The sequence below is a fragment of the Zophobas morio genome, unplaced genomic scaffold (genome assembly GCF_036711695.1).
Source record: "Zophobas morio isolate AGI-343-1 ecotype UQ-CSIRO unplaced genomic scaffold, CSIRO_AGI_Zmor_V1 ptg000047l, whole genome shotgun sequence".
Lineage (NCBI taxonomy): Eukaryota > Metazoa > Arthropoda > Insecta > Coleoptera > Tenebrionidae > Zophobas > Zophobas morio.
Window position 1 is genome coordinate 157456 of NW_026972152.1, and position 22982 is coordinate 180437.

At 21.7% G+C, this 22982-nt stretch overlaps 1 protein-coding gene and 1 long non-coding RNA gene across 3 annotated transcripts; one reads left to right on the plus strand and one right to left on the minus strand.

The window, feature by feature from the left end:
* Positions 1–3358: 3358 nt before the first annotated feature.
* On the minus strand, positions 3359–20638 carry LOC135142474 (probable ATP-dependent RNA helicase DDX27). Its single transcript, XM_064074191.1, has 33 exons — positions 20488–20638; positions 20357–20433; positions 20228–20300; positions 20085–20170; positions 19972–20029; positions 19873–19918; positions 19763–19815; positions 18791–18845; positions 18642–18719; positions 17892–17968; positions 16796–16864; positions 15715–15771; positions 14677–14747; positions 12575–12628; positions 11017–11120; positions 10202–10313; positions 9401–9457; positions 9049–9094; positions 8375–8430; positions 7319–7400; positions 6862–6929; positions 6731–6780; positions 6622–6671; positions 6491–6564; positions 6330–6399; positions 5981–6009; positions 5751–5825; positions 5611–5695; positions 5513–5557; positions 5388–5440; positions 3982–4036; positions 3513–3558; positions 3359–3445 (listed from the first exon to the last, which is right to left on the minus strand). The coding sequence occupies exons 1-33, from the start codon at positions 20636–20638 to the stop codon at positions 3430–3432; spliced, it is 2178 nt and encodes a 725-aa protein (XP_063930261.1). The 3' UTR covers positions 3359–3429.
* An 861-nt stretch (positions 20639–21499) lies between these two features.
* On the plus strand, positions 21500–22548 carry LOC135142482 (uncharacterized). 2 transcript variants are annotated; one of them, XR_010282544.1, is made up of 4 exons: positions 21500–21762; positions 21819–21963; positions 22209–22316; positions 22371–22548. It is a non-coding gene; the product is annotated as an uncharacterized LOC135142482 (long non-coding RNA). The 2 variants fall into 2 exon arrangements; XR_010282543.1 differs by having other exon boundaries at positions 21500–21963.
* The last annotated feature ends 434 nt before the right edge of the window (positions 22549–22982 follow it).

Consider the following 22982-nt stretch of genomic DNA (forward strand, 5'->3'; position numbering starts at 1 on the left):
CTTAAACACAGTTAATACAAGGTATACTTCATGGGTAAGATTATACCACGAAGCAAAAGAGTTTGTAGTAAGTATATATATAAATATAAAAAACATAAGCAGTAAGCTAATATAAGTACCTTTATAAAGCTAAAGCCTAATCGTTGAACAAAAACAGCGTTATAATTAATTTTTTATGCCTTACTTCTGGGACGTTTATTAAATCAAGACGTTAATGGAAAAAAAATAATGAGACTTCGTTTACAATCTCAATAATTATACTTCGTAATTTTTTTGTAGGCTAAGTTTCCCAGCTCATGAAGAGCGTAAAAGGTGACAATGATCACTATGTATGATGTCATATGGCGAAAGAACAGTTGCGTTAATAAGCTTTTACTATATATAAATCCGCCTTTCAAGTATAAATTTATTGGGCACGTTATTAGAAGAGACTTTAAATTTTACTTCTATTTTCCTATAAAGCTTTAAAAAATACACATATCGTTACTTCATGAATTTTTTTTTTATCAATACCTAATTGGTGTTATGAACCTAGCATGCGCTCCTATATCATTTCATTGTTATATGCGCCAATGCATAAGTTTATGATTTGTGTTTTTAGGGTTTAAACAGATATTTAAGGCTTCCAACCTTGGGGTGAGGGAGCCGATTCTGTTACTTTCTTAATATAAAGTGCCTATCGCATATTTTCTCTTTGAGTTAGCACAGCTTTGATATAGTTGTGCATTAGCTCCACTCTAGCTCTAAGATCTTAGCTTTGTTAACTGTTATTGTTTAAGGTTAATTAGTTTACTTTATGTTTTTTCTCCTTGTTATATATTTTAACTCTTGTAAGTTCACCTTTGGGCACTTATTATCGTTAGAGAACCTTACGATTTCCTGAATGGTAACAGTTGGTGCAACTCTAAAAATATTTATATAAACCGCCCGAATATAAAATGTAACCATGAGTCGACATTTGGTGCATTAAAATCAAGCGTCCTTAGAATCTTTTTATATATTAACTCTATTAACTTCAGATAAGAAGAACCGTGCATTTATTTTAATAGTTAGATATGAAAAGTGCATAAACATAAAGGAAAAGCCAATTCTAAAAGAAAAAAAAGGTTATAAAAACCAAGTTGATTTATTAAGGAATGTCGCAGTATTAAACCGAGAATTTTTAGAAACACACAAAGCGCCCCCAGAATTTCAAGTTTGGTTTTGAAGAGATAACTCGACGACACACCAACTTTTCCGGTTTGCTGAATAACAGCTCGGAACTTCAAATTTTTTAAAATTTACGAACGTTGTTTTTCCTGACGTTGAAAAGGTCTTTGACCGGGTGTGGCACGAGGTGCTCTTACACAAATTACGGGCATCACGTGCTCCCTTAATCCATTATAAAATACTTGCATCGAGGCTATGAGGACGACACTCATCTTCCAAGGAAAATTGGCACTACGCTGTCGTCAACCGTCGACTGGCAGCTGGTGATCCGCAAGGTTCTGCCCTAACACCTACTTTGAGCGTTGTACATGCGAGTCATTCCGCTACCCACGAATCCTCATTCCCGCACCGCACTTTCTGCTAATGACACTGCTAGTTAAGGGCAGCCCCAGAAAACACCTCATTACTACAGCAACACCAACCCTACATGGAAACACTCGCAAACTGGTGGTGGCAGTGGGGTGTAAGGGAATAACCATTAATGCAGAGAGAAGCCAAGCAATGCTCATTCCAAGAAGTTACATCGCGCTATTCCTTGCTTTTAACACTCGTAGGTGTTAAGCTTTCGTGAGGCTCGCAGGCCAAATGCTTAGGTTCAGCATAGTTAAGACTTGACGCCTTTATAAAAGATATTTTTTCCACTTTTGGCGTGGTGAAAAATACCATCGAGAAACACTAACTTGGCAGCAACCCACACACTCTACCCGCTGCTGTGTGCCAAAAACATCTCTGGGCAATAACCGCATTGCTATAAAGTGTCCGTGCGCCCTATAATGGTCTACGCATCTCTTGCTTGGGCGTACTAAAAGTCATCAAACTTTGCACTCCTGCTTACGCAACAAAACAGTCCCGGGTGATTAATGACCCTTAGCGTCGACTTGGGACTAGAACGGCTTGAAGTCTTTCAAAAGTACAAATATATATTTTTTGAACGTTTTAGTAAACCAGGGGATCAAGAACTTATAATTAACTCACTATAGGCGCACGATTGCGCCTGTACAGCAGCGATGCGCATTAAGCACACGCAATGTTTGCAAACCTGCACACATATACGTACATGTATATGTATATATAAAATAAGGAAATGACTTGCAGAAAATGGATACGAATTACGCAAAATAATCTAAGTATTAAGCAAAACTAATAGTCCCTTCCTGCAGGACATACCTTTAGAACAATATGAATAAATAATATATAAACTAATTTTATACTAAATTCACTTCCACGGCTTTGGCTTATTACTCGCTCAGCAGAAGAAAAGCAGGATATATACTTTTCTGAATACCCGGACTACAGTTTCCAGCGAAAAAAAAGTTTCCGCGTACAGGCACATATCAATTATAAAATAAATAAATAAATACAACTCTTATTTTTTTATTTCTGTTGTTTTGTGAGCATGGAGTTCATTTTTTTTAGTATTATTATTTATGTTTTCCTGGTGTTTAAGGCTTTCCAGATATCTATAAAGTTATTAAAAAACTATTACCGGCTTTACATAATACTATATAATTATATTTCTATATTCTATAAATACTATTTACTAAAAATTTTAATTTGTTTTTAAGTATATATTACTTTGTTTATATTTTAAATACAATACTTTATAGTAATTATTATAATTTTTATTTTTATTTTATTAGGTTTAGCTAGAATTTTTAGTTTGTTATTTTTAAGGTTTTTAATTTTTGATTTGATAACTTTTTCCTTATAAAATTGTATATTCATTTTTTTATCCAATATTTCTTTCTATTAAATTTATGATAAAAATTGTAATTTTATGTTAATTAATTTGTTAAAATCCATTATTATCATACTTCAATAATAATAATAATCTTTATATATATCTACTTTAATATATTATTACAGTAGTTATTTTCAAATAGTTTTTTAAAACTGAAAAGAAAAATGAAAGTATATAAAATAAAATTTATGTACTTTTTATAATTAGTGAATCTTTTATTAATGATATAATGATGAGTACACACATAATATGAGCCAGACTGCCTCAATTAAATAATTTTTTGGTAATTTTATTTTAATATAGTAAAATAGATCCCTTTTTCTACCCAGTGAGCATTAATGTAAAAATATTTGTCTCCGTTGAGCCAAATTTATTAACCAACCAAATCATTTCTTAATTAAAATACTCCTTTAATTGTAAATTCAAAAAATATATTCAAGCAAGCGTAAAATATTCTCAAAAAAAACTTCAAAAAAATTTCATCTCCTTTTAAACCTGATAATCACAATAAGATATACTCTCTAATAAAAAAATCGTCTAATATAAATATAAATTTAAATACTTTTTTTTAGACTTAAATGCCGTAGAAGATTTAACTTTTCGGAGCTCTATAGAAAAATAAATATGTATATTTAAAATTCATTAAAAAAATACAATTTTATATATTATATTGATAGTAATATTATATAAAAAAATTGATTATAAAAATTAAAATAAATTCTACAGTAATTTATAAAAAGTGAATATAAAAACTAAAAATAATTAAATCCATAAAAAAAAGGAAACACAAAAAATAATTAATAAATAATAGGAAGTTGAAAATATATATTTTTAAGTACTTTAAAAATTTAGAAATCATAAGAAAAAAATATTTAAAAAAATTTAAGTAATAAATAATCAAAAGAAAGAAAAAAAATATATATTAAATTAATTTTACAAATTTAAATCGTGTAAAAAATAGCAAAAAGTAAATATAAAGAATAAGAAGTAAAAAAAAAGAAAAAAAAATTTATCAATGAAAAACATGAGACCTTTTAGGCGCCTTTTCTTAGCCGCTTTATCAGCAAAAAGTTGTTTTGTTTTTTCCTTTTTATATATAAAAGAAACTTTTAAATTTCTCTGCAAAAACGCGCATAGTAAGTACTATTTATAAAAATAATAACTCATAAAAGGATTATTATTTAGAAGAAAAAAAATAAAAATAAGTTCAAAGCTTGTATATAAATGTTCAGTGTGTTATAATAATTTGCTTCATATAATTAATAGAAAACGTTCGTAAAAGTATTTTATATATATTTTTATTAGCGCATTCATAAATTTATTTAAAAAAAGTTTTTTTTTAAATATATAAATTCATTAAAAAAAAATCTCTCCAACATGTTTATCCAATATAATATTACATATAATAAACATTTTAAATATGAGTAAGGCAATAGCAAAGAAGCGAACACATTAAAATATATATTTCATTAGATAATTGGTATGCAACATAAATTATAACGATAACACTTTGCCAATAAAAATGAGGACAATAAAATTATCTAATTATATTGGGCGGACATTTAAGCCGTACATTAAAAATAATGACAGTAAATATATAAAATAAAGTAAAAAATAAAATAAAAAATTTTATGGAAAAACAGGGGCCTAATAAGATTTAGTTTATAATAAGATTATTGAAAAGAATAATAACGTCTATATTTATCCAATAAAAAAAGAAAAAAAGTGAGTTGCAGTACAGCAAACACCCAATAAAATTTTTTTTAATATAAATAACGTTGCTAAGTCAAAAGTTTTCTGTCAACCCGAATAATAATGACATTATTTTTACGAATAAAATGAAAGAAACAAGTTGGTAAAAAAATTCACTTAAATATTATTTAAATAAAGATAAGAAATAAAAATGATTATTCAATAAATATATAATAAAAATATAAAAAAGAAAAGTAAAAAAAATATTATAAAGCAATCAGTAACTTCACATAATTTATTATTATGAACGATTATTATATAAACAGATAATAAAGGTACTACACTTTTTGAAAATAATGAATAACTATTAAATATCATCTATAAATAAATTATAACCACCATAAACTTCACTATAAAATCTTCTAATAATATCATAAAATAGTTTATAAAACTATTTAAGTTAATAATAAAAATTATATATTTATGGAGCGAACAATAAAAATTATAATAATTTTAACTTTTTATTATCTTTTAATATAAGTGAAAATAAGGTAATATAAATAATAATAAAAAAATAATATTAATAATAATAGTAAAGTTACTATAAACATGAAAAATAAATAAATTTTACGAAAAAAAAAAGACTAATAAACTTTAATAAGTAGAACAAATTTTATTAGTGTTACTATTATTATTATGACTTATAATTTACTAGAATATAAAAAAAATTACAAATCAGCAAAACCTTTTTTTCATGTCGAGAGACTTTTGAAGTTTTTATAGAAGTTTTTTTTACACCTACAATTTTTTTTAAAATAGATAAAATAATTATAATAATAACAATAACAATAAATAATAATAAAAGTCTACCAGAATTTAGAGAAGTTTTAGAGTTAGACTTAATAGAGCCGTTTTCTTATAAAAAAAAGTTTTATTCTTTTTATTGATATAAATTTTTTTAATAAAACCTTTCGATTCGTCAAAAGCATAAATTCTCGATGGCTTATTGGTTCTTTTCAATACTCTTTTTACGCTGTTTATATAATTCGAGCCCTAAAAAAATTTGATCATCTCCAATAAAAAAACTAATATACTTATAAATTTATACATTGACTGGTCGATTTTTTTTAGCCAATAAGCGACGTTTTTCTTTTCGAGGAGGAACGGTCTTCGGACTATTTCCCTATTAAATTATTATTATATTTTTCTTTACTAATACTATTTTTACTTTTTTTTATATGAGAATATGTAATTAATAAAAGAAAATATTTTTTATTAAATATAATAATATAAATAAAAAATAAAAATATACATTTATCATAAAAAATTTAAAAAAACCTTTTTTTCAGGTAACTTTTGAGCTTCATCTAAAAATAATAAGATATATATTAAAAAATTAATATTATAAAAAATATATAAGATTAGTAATAAAGGATATATATAAAAAATGATAGTTAGTATATAAAATAATAATAAAAAATATAAAATTGATAAAAAAATAAATATAAAAGTTCTTTTAATATGATTACATAAGCAATAATTATAGAAATTATAAAAAAATTGCAAATTTATAAATAATTCTATAAACAATCAATAAAAAGTTCAAAAAATTTATAAAATAATAAAAATAATATAATCATTAAAAAAAAAAATAGAAAAAAATAGAAAAGAATTTTTTTAGCCCAACGTGATAATTTTTCGGCTCGTTTTTCTTTACTACTTTGAAACCAACTCCGTGCAGGTCGACTAAATATTTCCTTTTTATAATAATAATAATAATAATAATAGTAATAATAGTAATAATAATAATAATAATAATAATAGTAATAATAATAATAATAATAGTACTTTTTCATGCAAAATCATATTTTGAGCTTTAATAGCTTCTCTTTCACTAATTTCGATGAGTTTCATTTCTTTTTCTGTAAATAAATAAATAATTAATAAAAAAAGTTTATGATTCATGATATAGTTGACACCTTCCTTTAATACTTCTTGTATAGTTTGTACCATGTTAGAAATTTTGATTCTATTTATAAATAATAAATAATAATACTATAATTATTGATAATAATAGGTAATATTTACTGGAAACTTTGTATAACTTCTGTGGGAAGAATACGGTGGTGCGGCCTTTCCTATAATAATAATAATAATAACAATAACATTTATATAAACAAATAATATAAAAAATAATGCATATTATAAAACTTATAAACTTTTGAATATTTTATAATTTCTTTCAATAACTTCCTTTCGTTCTCCCCCACAAGAGTAACGGCCAATCCTGTTTATTAAAAAAAATTTTTTAAAAAATTAAGCAGCGATCACGTGGAGAAAGTCTTTATAAAATTATTTACTTTGCTAACGGATGTATAAAAAAAAGATACACAATCATGAAATAATAAATAATAATAAAATTAGTTTGAATCGTAATGAAAATAATAACCCCCCCCCCCCTCCCAAAAAAAAAAAAAAAACTCAAATAATTAATGGATTTGCTTATAAAAAGTTAATAATAATTATTATTACAAGTAAAAAAATATATTAAAAATATTAATAATGAAAAAAGCAAAACATGTCACCCAAACAAAATAGTTCAGGTTTTATATAACAAAAATAAATTAAACGTCCAATCATAAATTAAAACGCGAGTTTCGAGCCAATAATTGCTACCTTTCTTTCCAGCTCTTGCAGTCCGTCCAATTCGATGGATGTACTGTGTCAGCGTGGAGGGCATATTGAAGTTAATAACTGTCTATTATATAATAATAATAAAAACAAAAAAAGAGTATTAGTAGCATAATTAAAAATAATATTAACAAGTAAAAAATAATAGATAAAAAATTACGTTAAAAATAGAAAATATAATAGAAAAACTTAACAAGTTTAAATAATAAATAAATATATAATAAAAATATATTAAAAAAATTAATTAATAGTAAAATAAGAAATAATATTAATAAAGTTAAAAAAATATAAAAATGTTATAAAAAAAGAATAAATTAAAAAAATAAAATCTTATAGTGATAATATAATAATATAATAATTAGAAGTAAGAATATAAATAAACAAAATAATACATAAAATAAATTATAAGTTAAGTAAAATATAAAGTAGCAATAATAATTTAAAATAATCATTTCATGAAAAATATAGTAACAAGTAAATATAACAAAAAATAATTATAAAAAGAAAAATAAAAATAACTAATATTATTAATAAAATAATAATAATATGAATAATTAACAAAATAATAATATTTTAAAATATAAAAATAAGTATTACAAACAATAATATAATAATGAAAAATATTTAAAAGAATTAATACGTAATAATATTAATAAATTTATTATTATGAGCATAACTAACAATTGTAATTAATTAATATTATTTAAAGATAATAATAAATAAATAAATAAAAATTAAAAATAACAATAGTAATAATAAGTAAAAAGAATTTATAATAAATTAGGTTAGTAGCAAAAAATAAACATAATTATTCTAAAAAAAATTCATATGTAACAGTATAACGAAATATAAAAAAAAATAACTAATAAAATACAAAATAAAAAAAAAAAATTAGTAACATATAAAAATACTAACTTCAAAAGAAAATTAAATCTTAAGTAAAAGTAATAAGTAACTAGTAATAATAAAATTATTAAAAAGTAAAAGGAATAACAATAACTAAATATTAATAAATAACAAATAAAGTAATAATTATAAAACCTCAATTCCTTCGATATCCAATCCACGAGCTGCAAGATCGGTAGACATTAAATAATCTGAAATAAAATTTAGAATAATGAAATAAAAATCTTCATAGAAAAAGTAGAATATGTTAAAAAAAGTTAAAATAAACTTTTTTAATACTTATCTGAAACATTTTTGTTTATTATTATTATAATATATTTATATTAACATTCACCAAACTTTTCTTCAAACTAATTATTTTTTTAATTAAAAATCTTCTTTTCAAAACTTTTCTATTTCTTATAACAAAAAAGTTTTATATAACTTCTATAAATAAAAAATGTAATATAAACAATATATAAATATTAAATATAGGAAAACTATGCAGTAAAAAATATATTAAGCCTTCTAACCATAATAAAAAATTATAAAATGGGAAAATGTAATAAAAGTAACAAAAAAAAGATATAAATAAATTTTGATATGGTAGCAAATTTAAAAATTTATAAAAAAAAATTAAAAATATAAAAAAAGTTAAACGCCATAAAAAATTTTCTAACTAAAAAGGTATAATATTTATATTATAATATATATTCACAGTAATAAAAGTTTAATGGTTTTAAAGTATAAAAACAAATAAGAAATCTAGAAAAATAAAGCAAAAAAAATTTATGAAAACTTTAAAAATATTAAGAAATAATAAAAGTTACCGGCTTGAGAAAGCTTGAACTTCAGTAAATTTTCTTTCCGTTCCGTCTAATATGTAAAAATAAAAAAAAAATTGGTATTCACTAAAAAAGTAAAAAGCAAATAACATTGAAAAATTGCTCTACACTAAAAAAATTGCAAAAAATTATTTAATAAGCTATAAACTTTAATAATTTGTTTAGAATAAATAAATAAAAAATTTCTTCAATGCGAATATTGGTAAGTCAAAACATCTTTAACAATATTAAATACAATAAAAAATAAACTTTTCTTAATATGTATAATAATAATAAAAAATAGAACATAATAAAACAAAATATAAATAAAAAATAATAATATAATTATAAGTAAAACTTGATTCAAGGCGCCATGAAGTTCGGCTGCTTTTAAGCCAAAAAGTCCAAAAATTATCTAAAAAAAAATTATTTATAGAAAAAAGCATTCAGCAAATATTATATATAAAAGCGAATTAAAAGTAAAAAATAATATAAAAAATTGTTTTAAGGTGTACTTTTATTTAATGAAAATAAAGGCATAAAAGTAAATAATATATTATAAGTATAACTAAATACGAAAATTAAAAATATTATATTAAGAGTAAAATAGTAAATTTAATAATAATAATAATAAGTATTCAATTTACTTTAGTACAATTAAAAATAAAAAAAAGGTAAAACCAGAAAGTATTTATATTTCTTTCTTTATTTTTTATAAATGTTAAAATAATATAATAACCATTCATTAATAAATAAACGTTCCATTCATTAAAAATAAATATTATTAATAAGTTTAATGATAACATGTTAATATAGATTACGTTCATTTTATAACAAAATACTAATACAAAGTATAACAATAATGAAGGCTGCTTTCATTATAAAAAAAATTTTAATGTAACGTATAATAACAATTAATAAGTATAAATAAAAAATTCATTACATAAACTATAAATGTTAAAAGTTGGGTTCAGTAAAAAAGTTATAATAATATAAAGTAAAACAACAGTTTATTGATAGTGAAAAGTACAAATTCATTGTATAGATATTATCAAATATAAAAACAAAAATAAAAAAAAAAGTTGAATTCATTATAAAAAAATATCAGAAAGTATAACAATTAATAAATAATAAAAATGGTTTATAATAACAATGAAACCTTCATTTTGTGCGCCATTTGCTTCGTTTTAAAAAATATTAAACATTTACTTTTAAAAGAGCGCGTGCACAACGCTAGAAGAATCGCATCGCGATGAGGCTCTTTCGCAACTCTTTTATTATTTATATATTCATTCTTATTATTTATCACAATAACAACAAAAAACTATAATATTTAATATATGTACTTCATATTAAAATACTTTATAACAATATTCAGTATTCTTAATATATAACAACTTTAGTTCATAAAATTATTTAAAATATATAAATTTTATAAACATAATTAAAGTTTATAAATAATAAAGAAGTAAAATATAAAATATATATTATTAATATAATAATAAAAATAGAGAGAAAAATAAATAATAATTACAATAGTACTATAGTTATTATTATCATAATATTATAAACGAATATAATTTTTATATTAAATATAATAATGTATAGAAAATATACTAAGCCAATTTCCTATAGTTTTTATTGTTATTATTATAAAATATTAAGGTAAAGTAATTAATAACTTTAAAAAAATATCAATAACCGTGTTTTAAAAAAAATATATTTTGTATATTTTAATATTAATAATATAAAAGTTGTAGTATTTCTATAAAACAATCACAAAATATTACTGTTTCTATAAAAAAGTTATAAATTTTTATATAAAACTATTATTATAAGTATTATTTTTAATAATAATAAAAAAATGTAGTAACTACATTTTCATATATAACAGCAGTAAATTAACTATTATATATTATTTTATAATTTATTATAAATAGTAGATAAACTTGTAAATATACATATGATAAAAACCTCACGCGTACAAATTCTTGCTGTAGATTATCAGCAGTTTCAGTATTTTTATCGACAAAAAGCCGGATTGGCTCGTGAAGGGACAAACCAATTAATACTTCCACCTAATAAATGCCAATAACTTTATAAAAATAAATAAAAGAAAATATATATAATACTAACAATAATAAGCAATAATAACTTGAAATAAAAAAAATACGTAAATAATAATAACTATAATAAAATACAGAACTAACATTATTTATTAGAATTTTATAAAATGCTGCAAGAAAATATTATATATAAAAATTCTAATATTAATTAATAATAATAAATAAAGTATTTAATATAATATTATACAATTATAATAAGTACAAAATTTTTCTTTTTAATGCGAAAACTATTATACATGTTTTTTAATATAATAATTATAATTATTAATTGTAATAAATTACTGGATATTAAGTAAATAATAGAAATAATATGAAATATAAATAAATAACTTTTATTTAAAAAATGAAAAACTATCAAAATTCATTTTTTATAAACAAATAAATTATAACAAATATAAAATAATTTATTTTTATTATTACTGAACAATTATTTAATAAGAAAATATTATAAAGTAAAATGTCAAATTTTATTTAATAATGCAAACTTACATAACTATGTTTTATAATAATAAAAAATAATAAAAAAATAATTATCAATTGCTTTTTTATAATAATAATTACAAATATTTATAAAATAAAATTATTAAAAAAAATAATATACAAAACTTTTTATTTATAATACAAAAAATTAGGAAAATGAAAAATACAAAAACTTTATACACAGAATGCAAAATTTATTAATAAATAAATTATATAATAAAAATATAAAAAAATATACAAAACTATTATTAAATAAATATTTCCATAAATATATAAATCAAAATAATTATTAATAATAGCAATTTTTATAATAAAAAAATTTACAAAATGATTATACAATAAATGAATTTAACAAAATAATATGGAAACTGTTATTTAAACGTGTTAAATATAAATATAATGTTTACTTGTTAATAAGTATATAATATTTAAAGTATTTATTGTATTATATATATATAAAAAACTTATAAATAAATATTATTCCAGAAAGTAAAACAGACAATAATACAAAGGGTAAACACATGAAAATAAAATTTTTTATAGTATGAATAATAAAAGAAAAACCTTATAAACTAATAAAAATGTACATAAAACATAATAATAATAAAATTTATAGAACCAGTAAAAAGTATTTAAATAATAATAATATAAATATAGAGCTATTATTTATAACGGCATAAAAAATTATAAAACCAAGTAAAACCTTTTATAATAAAAATAATAATATAAAAAAATTGTAAAACTATTTAAAAAGTATTTGTATATAAATAATAATATAAAAAACTAAATAAACATGAAAAAATATTAATATGTACATAATCATAATAAAGTATAATAAAAAAGTATTAATATAAAAATATAAATATAAAGAACTTATGTTTCTAATATAAATTATTAAAGTTTTTTTTAATTCATAAAAAGTAAACTTCGTCAGTCATTGTCGCTGAAAAAAGCATCGTCTGGCGGCCAACCGGGCACTTCTGTTTAAAAAAAGTAATATTATAATGTAAAGTTAATAGATATAAATCATTTTAATTTTTAAATAAAAGGAATATTTATTTATATAAAAAAGTAATAAATAAAATTCTTCTTTATTTCAAATAATAAATAATAATTAAAGAAATAATTATGCGAAAAGTTTATTATTATAAAATAATAAATAAAGTGATAAAAGTGAATCTTTTATCTCATTCAAAAGACAACAAGAAAAAATTTTTTAAAAAAAGAATTCTATAAAAAAAAAAGTCTTTTATTAAATAAAAAGTGATAAAAAAATCTTTTTGTTCCAATATAATCATAATATTTTTTGTAATGAAAATAAAAATTGTTATTATTATAAAATAAAAAAATTGATTATATCTATTTGTACAAAAAAAGGGTAAAATTTACTAAAAGCTATATAAAAAAATTTATACTTATAAAAAAAAATTTATTAAAAACAAAATATAAAAAAAAATTTATTAATATGTAAAATATATATAATAATATTTATTATTATTTTTTAAAATATTAAAAATTGTAAAAAACTTCTGAGTACTTATACATTAATATTAATAACAGAGTTGACAATTTTTTGTATAAATTATTAAGCATTTATTAAAGAAAAATAACTAAAATATTATTTTTTTTTACTTTTAAGCTGTTCTTTAAAATAATAATAAACAAAATATAAAACATTATTATGTAAAGTCCCATTAAATTATTAAAAAAAAAAATAAAAAAATTAACTTTACTATAAAATATTGTAATAATAATTATTTTATTATATCTTTGGGATCTCAAAAAAATGGTCCTTTAAATTTTAATAGTAACTAAAATTTTAAAATTTACAATAATAATTATTAAAAAAAAAAGTTTTCAAAAAGAATATTGAAAAAAATAAAAAAAAAATAACTTTAATATAAAATATTATTATAATAACGAGAAAATTATTTTACTTTGAAGATCTAAAAAAGATGTTCTTTAATATTATTTAAAGAATATAATACAAATTTATTCATAAAGTTCCATTAAAAATTAGAAAAAATAAGAATAATAAAATTAACTTCAATAAAAATCTTAAAAAATTCATAAGAAACAAAATTTAAAATTTACATAATAAAATTTTTAAAATTATTAAAAATAAAAAAATAAAAAAAACTTCCATATAAAATATTATAATAATAATTATAATTTACCATCTTAAAAAGATGTTCTTTATAGTTGTATAATAATCAAATTTAAAATTTACAATAAAAAATATTAAAAAAATAATTTTCAAGTAGTATCGAAAACATAAAGATAAAGAAATATTATTATAATAATTATTATGATATAAAGTTTTATTAATTATTAATAGAAATACAAATAAAAATAACCTGCATAAAAAATATTATCATTATTATAATTATTATTATATTAATCTTATAAAGACGTTCTTTAAAGTTTTTATAAGAAACCAAAAAAATAAGTTTCAATATTTATTAAAAAAAATAATAAAAAACTTCAATAAAAATACGATAATTATTATTATACTTTTACGATATTAAAAAATATATATTATTATTAATATTGTTAATATTGTAGTTATTTTTTTTATCTCATAAAAATTGTTTTATAAACATAATTGTTTTACATTTACGATTATCATAATAGTAATATAGGTATAACTATTATTTACTAAAACAATTTCAAAAAATGTCAGTACAACAAATATTATACTTACATAATAACATATTGTTATTATCTCACTTTTACAAACTTAAAAAAATATTATTATTGTAACTATTATTATTGGTATAATATCTTTACGACTCAAAATATAATACTTTGACGATTTCTAGAATATTATACTAAATATTATCAAAAAAAAATTATTATTATGAATATTATTGTCATTAAAATACTTTTCGATATCGAATATATTATAATAAATATTATAATAAAAAAATTATTATTAAAATATTATTACCGTTATAATACTTTTACTACTTCATAAATTATAAAATATTATCAAAAAATATAATTATATATATTATTATAATTTTACTTTTACGATCTCAAAAAGCTGTTCTTTAAAGCCCAATTCCAAAAGTCGATCAGCTTCATCCATAATAAGAACTATAAAAATTTCATAAAGTAAAGTATAATATTATAAAAATATTTCATTATAAAAAAGAAATCTAAAGTTTTTTTTTAATATTTTCATAAGTATTTTTAGTTTAAAGTTTTAATATTTCGCATTTATTTAATTGTTTTTAGGTGTATTAAAAATAATAAATCATGAGTACTTTTATAAAGCAGTTCCAAGTGTGGCTGGGAAAATAATAAAAAAAAGCAATCGCATATTGCCAAGTCTTACCAAAATATAAGAAAACTGCCAAAAATATTCAAATTAGGCTGCACTCTACTATAATAGTATATAATTGCTACGCCCTCCTTAACTTTATTGGTTACTGTTATATCTAGTTAAACCAATGAGATAGCCGTAAGCATGCCATGTGACCCGCCGATAGATGTAGGCACTTTTTGTTATTCTTAATATTATTATCATTATTAATATTATTTATTAACATTATTATTATTGTGTTCCGGTAAAAGAACTTCTTTCGTTAAGTGTAACAACATTGTATTGCTTTTATATTAAAATTATGCGTTTTCTTTTTATTAATAATATAACCAATAATAAACAATAAAAACCAATTTTTTATTCCCACTTTTAAGTATTTATTTTTATAGCAATCACAATTTTCACTAAATAAATATTAAAAAAAAATAATAATTAACTTAATAAACTTTTCACTATAAATTCATTCATTATTGTAAACTTTTCTAAACTTTATTAGCTTTAGATGATTTTTCAATAATATTCAAATATAGAAATTTTCAGTTGTGTCATTATGTACTATTAATCCAGAGGTGCGTACCTTAAAAAATTTTACTTGTTCTATTAATTTCTATATATGTATACTTTCACTATTATAAAAGTATAATACGTCCATATAGATACTAAACTTTTGCAAAATTTTATCAGTTGAAAGTATTTTTCTGTAAGTATTCTGTACATAATTATAATAAATAGTTCAACCTTCCACGTGCTCCAAAGAAAAGGAAAGTGTGTTGTGCAAGTGGTCAATAAGGCGGCCTATTTTAGCATTATGAATAAACTTAACATTTATTACGATATATTATTATAAAAATATTATAAAAACTTTTTTTTATATAAATAAGTTATTTCGAAGGATATTATATATAATTATTATTTCACTAAATTATTGGGGCTATAATAAAAACCAAATGTATGTTATCACTAAATTTTATGCCATTATTTTTATAAGGAAGAAAATTTTAAAAGATAGTAGAATATATTTTACCCGGTTTTCATAATAATCTAAAGAAGGTATCAAGTAATGTTTAAATCAAATGTAAATAAAGACGAAAAATATGCATAATGATTAGTAGAAAATAGTAACAAATACGCCAATACATAAAAGTATAAATAAACCAATAAAACAAAAGTAAAGGCACAAAGGAAAGACCGGAAACATTTCAGTAAAATACGCTTTAACGTAATAAATTGTGACGATATATGCAGATAAGATAAAATAAAAATTTATGGCGCAAAAAATGACCAACTTTTAAGGTTGCGCATAAATAAAATTATTAATCATGATGCATTAATAAAAAATAACCCAATAGAAAAAAGCATTAAAAATGCTCATAAAAAAGTTTTTGCTTAAAGGAAGAAATCCGTAGTTAAAAAAATTTTTAAATTTTATATACATAAATGAGCTAATAAAAAGTAAACCATAATAAGACATTAAGATCTTAAAAAAAGCAACAAAGAAATAACCGGGAGTAGCATTAATTATAGTTAAATAAAAAGTCAAACAGAAAAAAAAGCATAATATACTCATAACTTCAAAATGATTTTAAAATAAAGAAAGGAATACTGATAATATAAGAAACTTTATAAATAAACCAATAAAAACTAAAATATAATAAGCCAATAAGATAATAAGAAAAGCAATAAAAATACTTTTGCATAAAGAAAAAATATTGATGTGATATATATTAATATAAAGTTTATTTAATTAAACAAGCCATTAAAAAATAGAATAAGATATAATAAGCCAATAAGACATATAAAAAGGCATCAACGAAATAACCTGGAGTAGCGATGATAATATCGGGGTTTCTCCTGAGCTCTACTTCTTGGTTTTTTAGATTCACGCCGCCTATAAAGACATGAAAGCAGTTTTGTTCATTTACTATTTTATATAGCTTTTTAACAAATCTATAATGATTAGAAACGATAATAAAAATAAAAACTGTGCTATAATATATAATAATAAGTATATATTTACTATTAAAAACTTATTATAGTTTGATATATAATTTTATTTAAATTAATAATTTAAAAACTTATTGAAAGCTTGCAATAAAACGAAGAATATAAATAATAAATAATACAAACTATAAAAAAATTACGAGTCAAAGTGTTATAAAATAAAAAATAAAGTTATGGAGAAATATGTATGAAAACTTAATAATAATAAAAAACATAAGAATATACTTAGGAAAAAACTTCTATAAAATAAAAATAAAAACAAATAATTTATTAACTTTTCCAAGCAGAAAACTACACAATAGATAAATAGATAAAGTAAAGATGTTTTTATAAATATTAAAAATAATTTTTTTAATAATAAATATAAAATATTCTTAATAAACTAATATATAAAATTTCATACGACAACGCCTAACATAATAAACTTTAATATAACATTAAAAATAATTAGCTTTTCACGCACTAATTTATAAAAATAGCTAAAAGTTAAATATAAAAAGAGTTTTCTACAATATTAATAAACTTTTTACTAACAATCAAACTTCTAACATATTAATATGTACTCTTTTATAAAATATTTATTATTAATTAAATGTTATAAAAAAATTCAACAAACATAAATTATTATATAATTAATATATAAAAGTTATATTTATAATAATCCATAATTGACAACCAAAGAAAAATAAGAATAGCAATTATAAAAATAGCAAGTAATATTAATCTATAAAAAAAATAAGAAAATAACTTAAAATTTGTTCACAATAATATAAAATATTAAAGAATAATAATAAAAAGTTTATATCCGTAAACAATAACAAAAATATTAATAAAAAACAAAAATCAGAAAAGTGCAAAATAAACAGTTTTTTTTTTTCACGTTATAAAAAAATTTATAAAAAAAACTTTTTTACCAACAATCATTGCTATGGTGATATCCGTATATTGAGAAAGTTTTAAAGCAACATCGTAACACTGCAAAGATAACTCCCTTTTATTATATTAAAATAAAAATAAAATGATATTTTTATAATTATAATTAAAATTAAAAAAAGTTGGATATATCTTACAAGCGCTTTATTTATTTAACTTTAATTATAATATGACGTGAATTCATTAATATAAAAACTTCGCTACTCAAAAAATATTTATATAAAAGTTAAAGCGAATAATAATGACTCAAATAGTTTACAATCATAATAAAAAAACAATAAAAATAATAAATGAACATAAAAATAAAAGTTCTACAAGTATAAACAAAAAAGTTAAAATAAACTTCTTAATAACAAAGTATAAACCAGTAAATATTTCAACATTATAATCACTATAAAATATATATAATTCCGGGTATAAAAATTCTGTAACTATAATAATATAAACCAAAAATAGTAATGATAAGAATGATAATTTTTACATCAAAGCTAATAAGCTCGAATATTTTCTTTTAAAGAAGCAATAAATAAATATAAATATATTTATAATGAAAAACTTTATAAACCGAAAAAAAAGTATAACAATTTAAATATATATATAGTAGAAAACTTTATCATAAGAGAATAAAACTATTATATATATGAAATATATAAAAAATTATATACAAGTAGAATTATAAGAGTATGAAGGTTGTAGTAACATAACAATAGTAATAATATATATAAAAAAACCTCGTGGGGGACAATATTAAGACACGTGTGACGGCCGCTCTTTTAGATCTATACAACAAACGCTCGAGGACGGGAAGTCTTTCGTAGTTTCACAAATGTTATTATAACTTTTTATATAAATAAATTTAAAAAAAATAGTAAATACTCACAAAAATGCAGCGGTCTTTCCAGATCCCGTTTTTGCACACGCGCAAATATCTTTTGCTTTTATAATAACAAGAAATTTTTGAATAGAAGTTTATAAAAATAAGTTTTACTATATATTTATTAAAAAAAGGAATTTTTTTAATGTTTATTTGTACTCTTTATAAATAAAATATTTTTATAATATAATTACTATAGTAATAATATAAAAATTGATTTACAAAATTTTAAAAAAATATAAATATTTTGCTACAAAAATAAGTAATATCTATTATATAGCAATTATACTTTTAATAAAATAAAAAAAAATTTAAAATATTATTCATCAAAAAGAAAATTTATAAACAATTCTAATAATAAATTTAAATAAATTTACAAAATTAAATATCAAAATTTACAGTACTTTATAGTATTACTAAGAAGCAAAAAAATTTTAAGTAAAAAAGCAGTAAGTTAAAAATAAATTATTAATATAAATATACTTAAAGATTTCCATTAAATAATCTGATGTAATTTTTTATTAATTTTTTTAAAAAAAATTAATTTTCCTTATAAATAATAAAAAGTTTAACAAATTTTATTATTAAAATTATATTAAACCATTATAAAAAATTATTTTATAGTACTATTCTACTAAATTAATAGAATAATTATAGACCATAATAAAAAGTTATTATTATAACTTCACTACTTTCATAAAAAATTTTATAATTAAAAATATTTTTTCCAGTAGTAAGGTTGTTAAAGCAGCTAAAAAAAATTCCAGTGAATAGGAATAATCAATTTTTAAAAATTGTAGACTATCACGTGCTTGTGCAAGCGTTTAAAAATTAAACTTTATATTAACTAATATACTTATAATACTATTATACACATTAAGGTTAACTTATTAATTGACTACTTTATTAAAATTCCCATAATTTTTATAATAATTAAAAAAGATGAAAATTTAATTAAAAAATAATTAATTCAAAAACCTAAAAGAGCTAAAGGGATCGTCCTAGCTTGGATCAAAGTAGGTTGCAAAAAACTATAGTAGTGATAAAAAATATTGAAAACATTTTATAAGCTGAAAAAAATCAGATACTTCATAGATGTAACAGCGCGCAATAATGACCTTGATAAGTTTAAATCTGGAAATCAATAAATTAAAATAAAGCTCTAAATTAAAAATATTATAAGTGACCTGTAAAAGAAATGTCAGGAGCCAGTTCTTCCTCGACATAGTGACCAAAGAAAGTAGACTATATATAAATTGTAATTAAATCAATTAACCTTATAGAAAAAGAAAAAAAAAACTTTTTCTTTTTCAGAAATATTTTCATCCTTATTAATTATTGCAGTGTCTTCGTAATTGGAGTAGGGCTTCTTCGAAAATTTATAATCTATACAAAATAAGCAACAGAATACTTATGAAAAGGTTAGTAATAATAATAAAATACCAAGTGAAGAAGATGTTTCCAAGTTATTGGCAATTCGTTTTCTTTCAATTATTTTGTCTAAAGTGGATGTTAACTATTTGCAAGAAAATAAAAAAAAACACAAAAGTGACTATACAAAAAAAATGATACAGGGATAGCTTCAAGCTTTTTGGCTTCAACATTAGGTAAAAACTCATCATCCTGAAAAATAAAATCTTGGTTGAATCCTAAATAAAGTCATTACATTAATATTTAAGGCAATAATTTATAATAATAATTACCTTTTTTTCTACGCAATGTTAGTGCTTCAGGCGCTAAATGACCATTATCTATTTCCAATTCATCTTCACTACTTTCTTCTTTATAGCCTTCTATCCCTTCAGCCTCTATCTTAGTTATAATCGGAGAAGATCGCCAGAAGTAGTCATTCATACTAAAAAAGAAAGTATTGAGTAGAAAACAAAAGCCCAAGAGTTAATAAGGTTCATGTGATAAGCACGTGTGTTTCTGTAAGCCTGCTTATTATGTACCTACAACTACTGGTATTACGAGGAAACGCCCACCCCCCCCTCCCCCCTCACCACGCCAAAAAGTGGACGCCAAGAAGTCATTAATTATGGTATTAAATCCTGACAACCATAATTAGAATTATAAACCAGCAAGCCAAAGTTACTTTTTTCACGTTAGTTTTTTTGCAGCCTCCCCCATAAAGGGTGTTCTTATGAAATAATTACAATTGAATTTTTCTTTCCTGTTGATATACCGTTACAAGACTAAATTCATACAGAAATAACTATATAACAGACCTAAGCGGGGAGGCCTCCGTCCCAATCATTTTCAAAAACGCTGGCTAATGAGAACTGATTAATTAAGCATGATTCTACTGCGATCCTTAAACTATCAAATATCCAAGGATGAGCTTCCCACGGCAAAGTTTTCTTGGGCTCTGCTCTTTATTGTAAACTTTGTAGCAGTGAAAAGGGAATTATAACTACAGTGATAATGTTATTTTTAAATTTGAATAAATTTATACACTTGTTACCGCGTTATGTATATACTACTGCACATTCTTGGCTGGTCTGAAAATCGACTATTTGACTAAGAATAGACCATCGATATAATGCAGCGCGGAAATCGGTCTATAAAAATGTCTCCTTTTAACGTGCTTATACTCTTATTTTATTTTTTACAAACTTTATATACATATATCATTTACATTACATATGCCAACACGTTATACATATTTAAATTTTGTTTTTTATATATTCATTTCATTTTTATATATCTCATCGTTTTTATAAATTTTGATAAAAATGCACTGAATTTTCCAAAAGAAACTTTTGTCGTTTACAGTACTACTGATTACAGTTTTAACTAAACAGTGCTCTATATGACTTCGAGTGTGCGGTGTCCGAAGCTCACTTCAACGCAACGACGACATTAGAGTTTATGCACCGCTTTAACTGCCTTCACGAGGAGCTAAAAGCGCTAATATGTGGAACTTCGGGGAATTATTTGAATTATAATGATCTTTTGAGGCGTTGAGGACAAAACAGGTGTTAAACCACCTTCACCGAAAGAGCAAGAAAAAGCTAATGGCGCATCTAAACAGCCAATGATATGGCCAACTGAACGAGTGCGAATGATTGGTGACAACTGCCTCACCTCCTCCCCGAACTTTCTAAGGCGAGTCAGAAATCGCGAACGTACACCTCAATCATCACTTCGCAATGGGTGTTACCGTAGTGGAAAGAGATGTAAACAATCTTCTTATTCAAAAACTGTGACCAAAACAATTTTTTATAGCCTTACCTAACTGTATTAAAAAAACTATCTTAATAGTTTAAATCATCACCACATAGAGTTTTAACTTTTTGCAAAACATATAATGTAAGCTATACGTTCAAAAGTTGTATAATAAACATTATAATATAGTAGAGTAAGGCAAATATTTGACCGAGTATTCAGAACAACTCTTTTTAAGCTTAATATTTTCAAATAGGTCAACACTTCTTCAATTTATGTGGACTGTTCTAGTTTCCGCGGGAAGATAACTGAATTTTTAGATACTGGACAGTGCTCTCCTTTACGGGGCAGTCTCGTGACTGAAGTATTACAATATGCCTCACGTTAGTATTCTATTTTTTCGTTTAAAATCCATCAGATAGCTCAAAGGCTAACATAATGAGCACTATTGCCAGCCATTCAAAATACTAGAAAACCGGAAGATATCAACTCGGGCCCGTATGATAGGTCATTACTCGGAAATGCATGCTCCAACTGAACTATTAAAGAGTCTGCTAGTATAATTGTTAGGCCTCAGTTCAATGCTGGTTTAACATCGAACCAACACAGTTGTACAGTTGAAGTGCTCCTTCAAAGGATAGCAAAAACTCACCTCGTATTAAAAAACGCATATAAGTAAGTTCACTACAACGTCAAGTGAGGCTTTAAATGAAGACGTTTAAGCCAACATCTCGTTGGTCAAAGCGAGACGATAAAACGCTAGACGAGCGTAGTTTTATACATGGTTTTTTTAGACCTTTGCAATTGAAAATACCCCTTCTAAGGAGTAAGATAGTCTTATTAACCAGAACAATTAAAGTATAATTCATTATGCAAGCCTCATTGTTCTGCAAGATCAAAGAGTACGCCAGAAGCTTTTTTTCGCAACTAAGTTGCTATGGGTTTCCAGAAATAATGTAGACAGATTAGAGAAGAAAGCGCATATATGATTTGAATTCGGTTAACCTGCCCTACGTTGAAGATTCCCTAG

Bases quoted from the DNA above. Each gene is read 5' to 3' on its own strand.
- LOC135142474 (XM_064074191.1), bottom strand. From the start codon at position 20,638: ATGAATGACTACTTCTGGCGATCTTCTCCGATTATAACTAAGATAGAG. The intron at 20,171-20,227 runs GTATTTTATTAT...TATTTTGTATAG, and splicing joins GGAAACATCTTCTTCACTTG to ATTATAAATTTTCGAAGAAG. The intron at 12,629-14,676 runs GTAAAATTATAA...TTTTTTAAACAG, and splicing joins AGCTTTTTGAGATCGTAAAA to AAGTGCCCGGTTGGCCGCCA.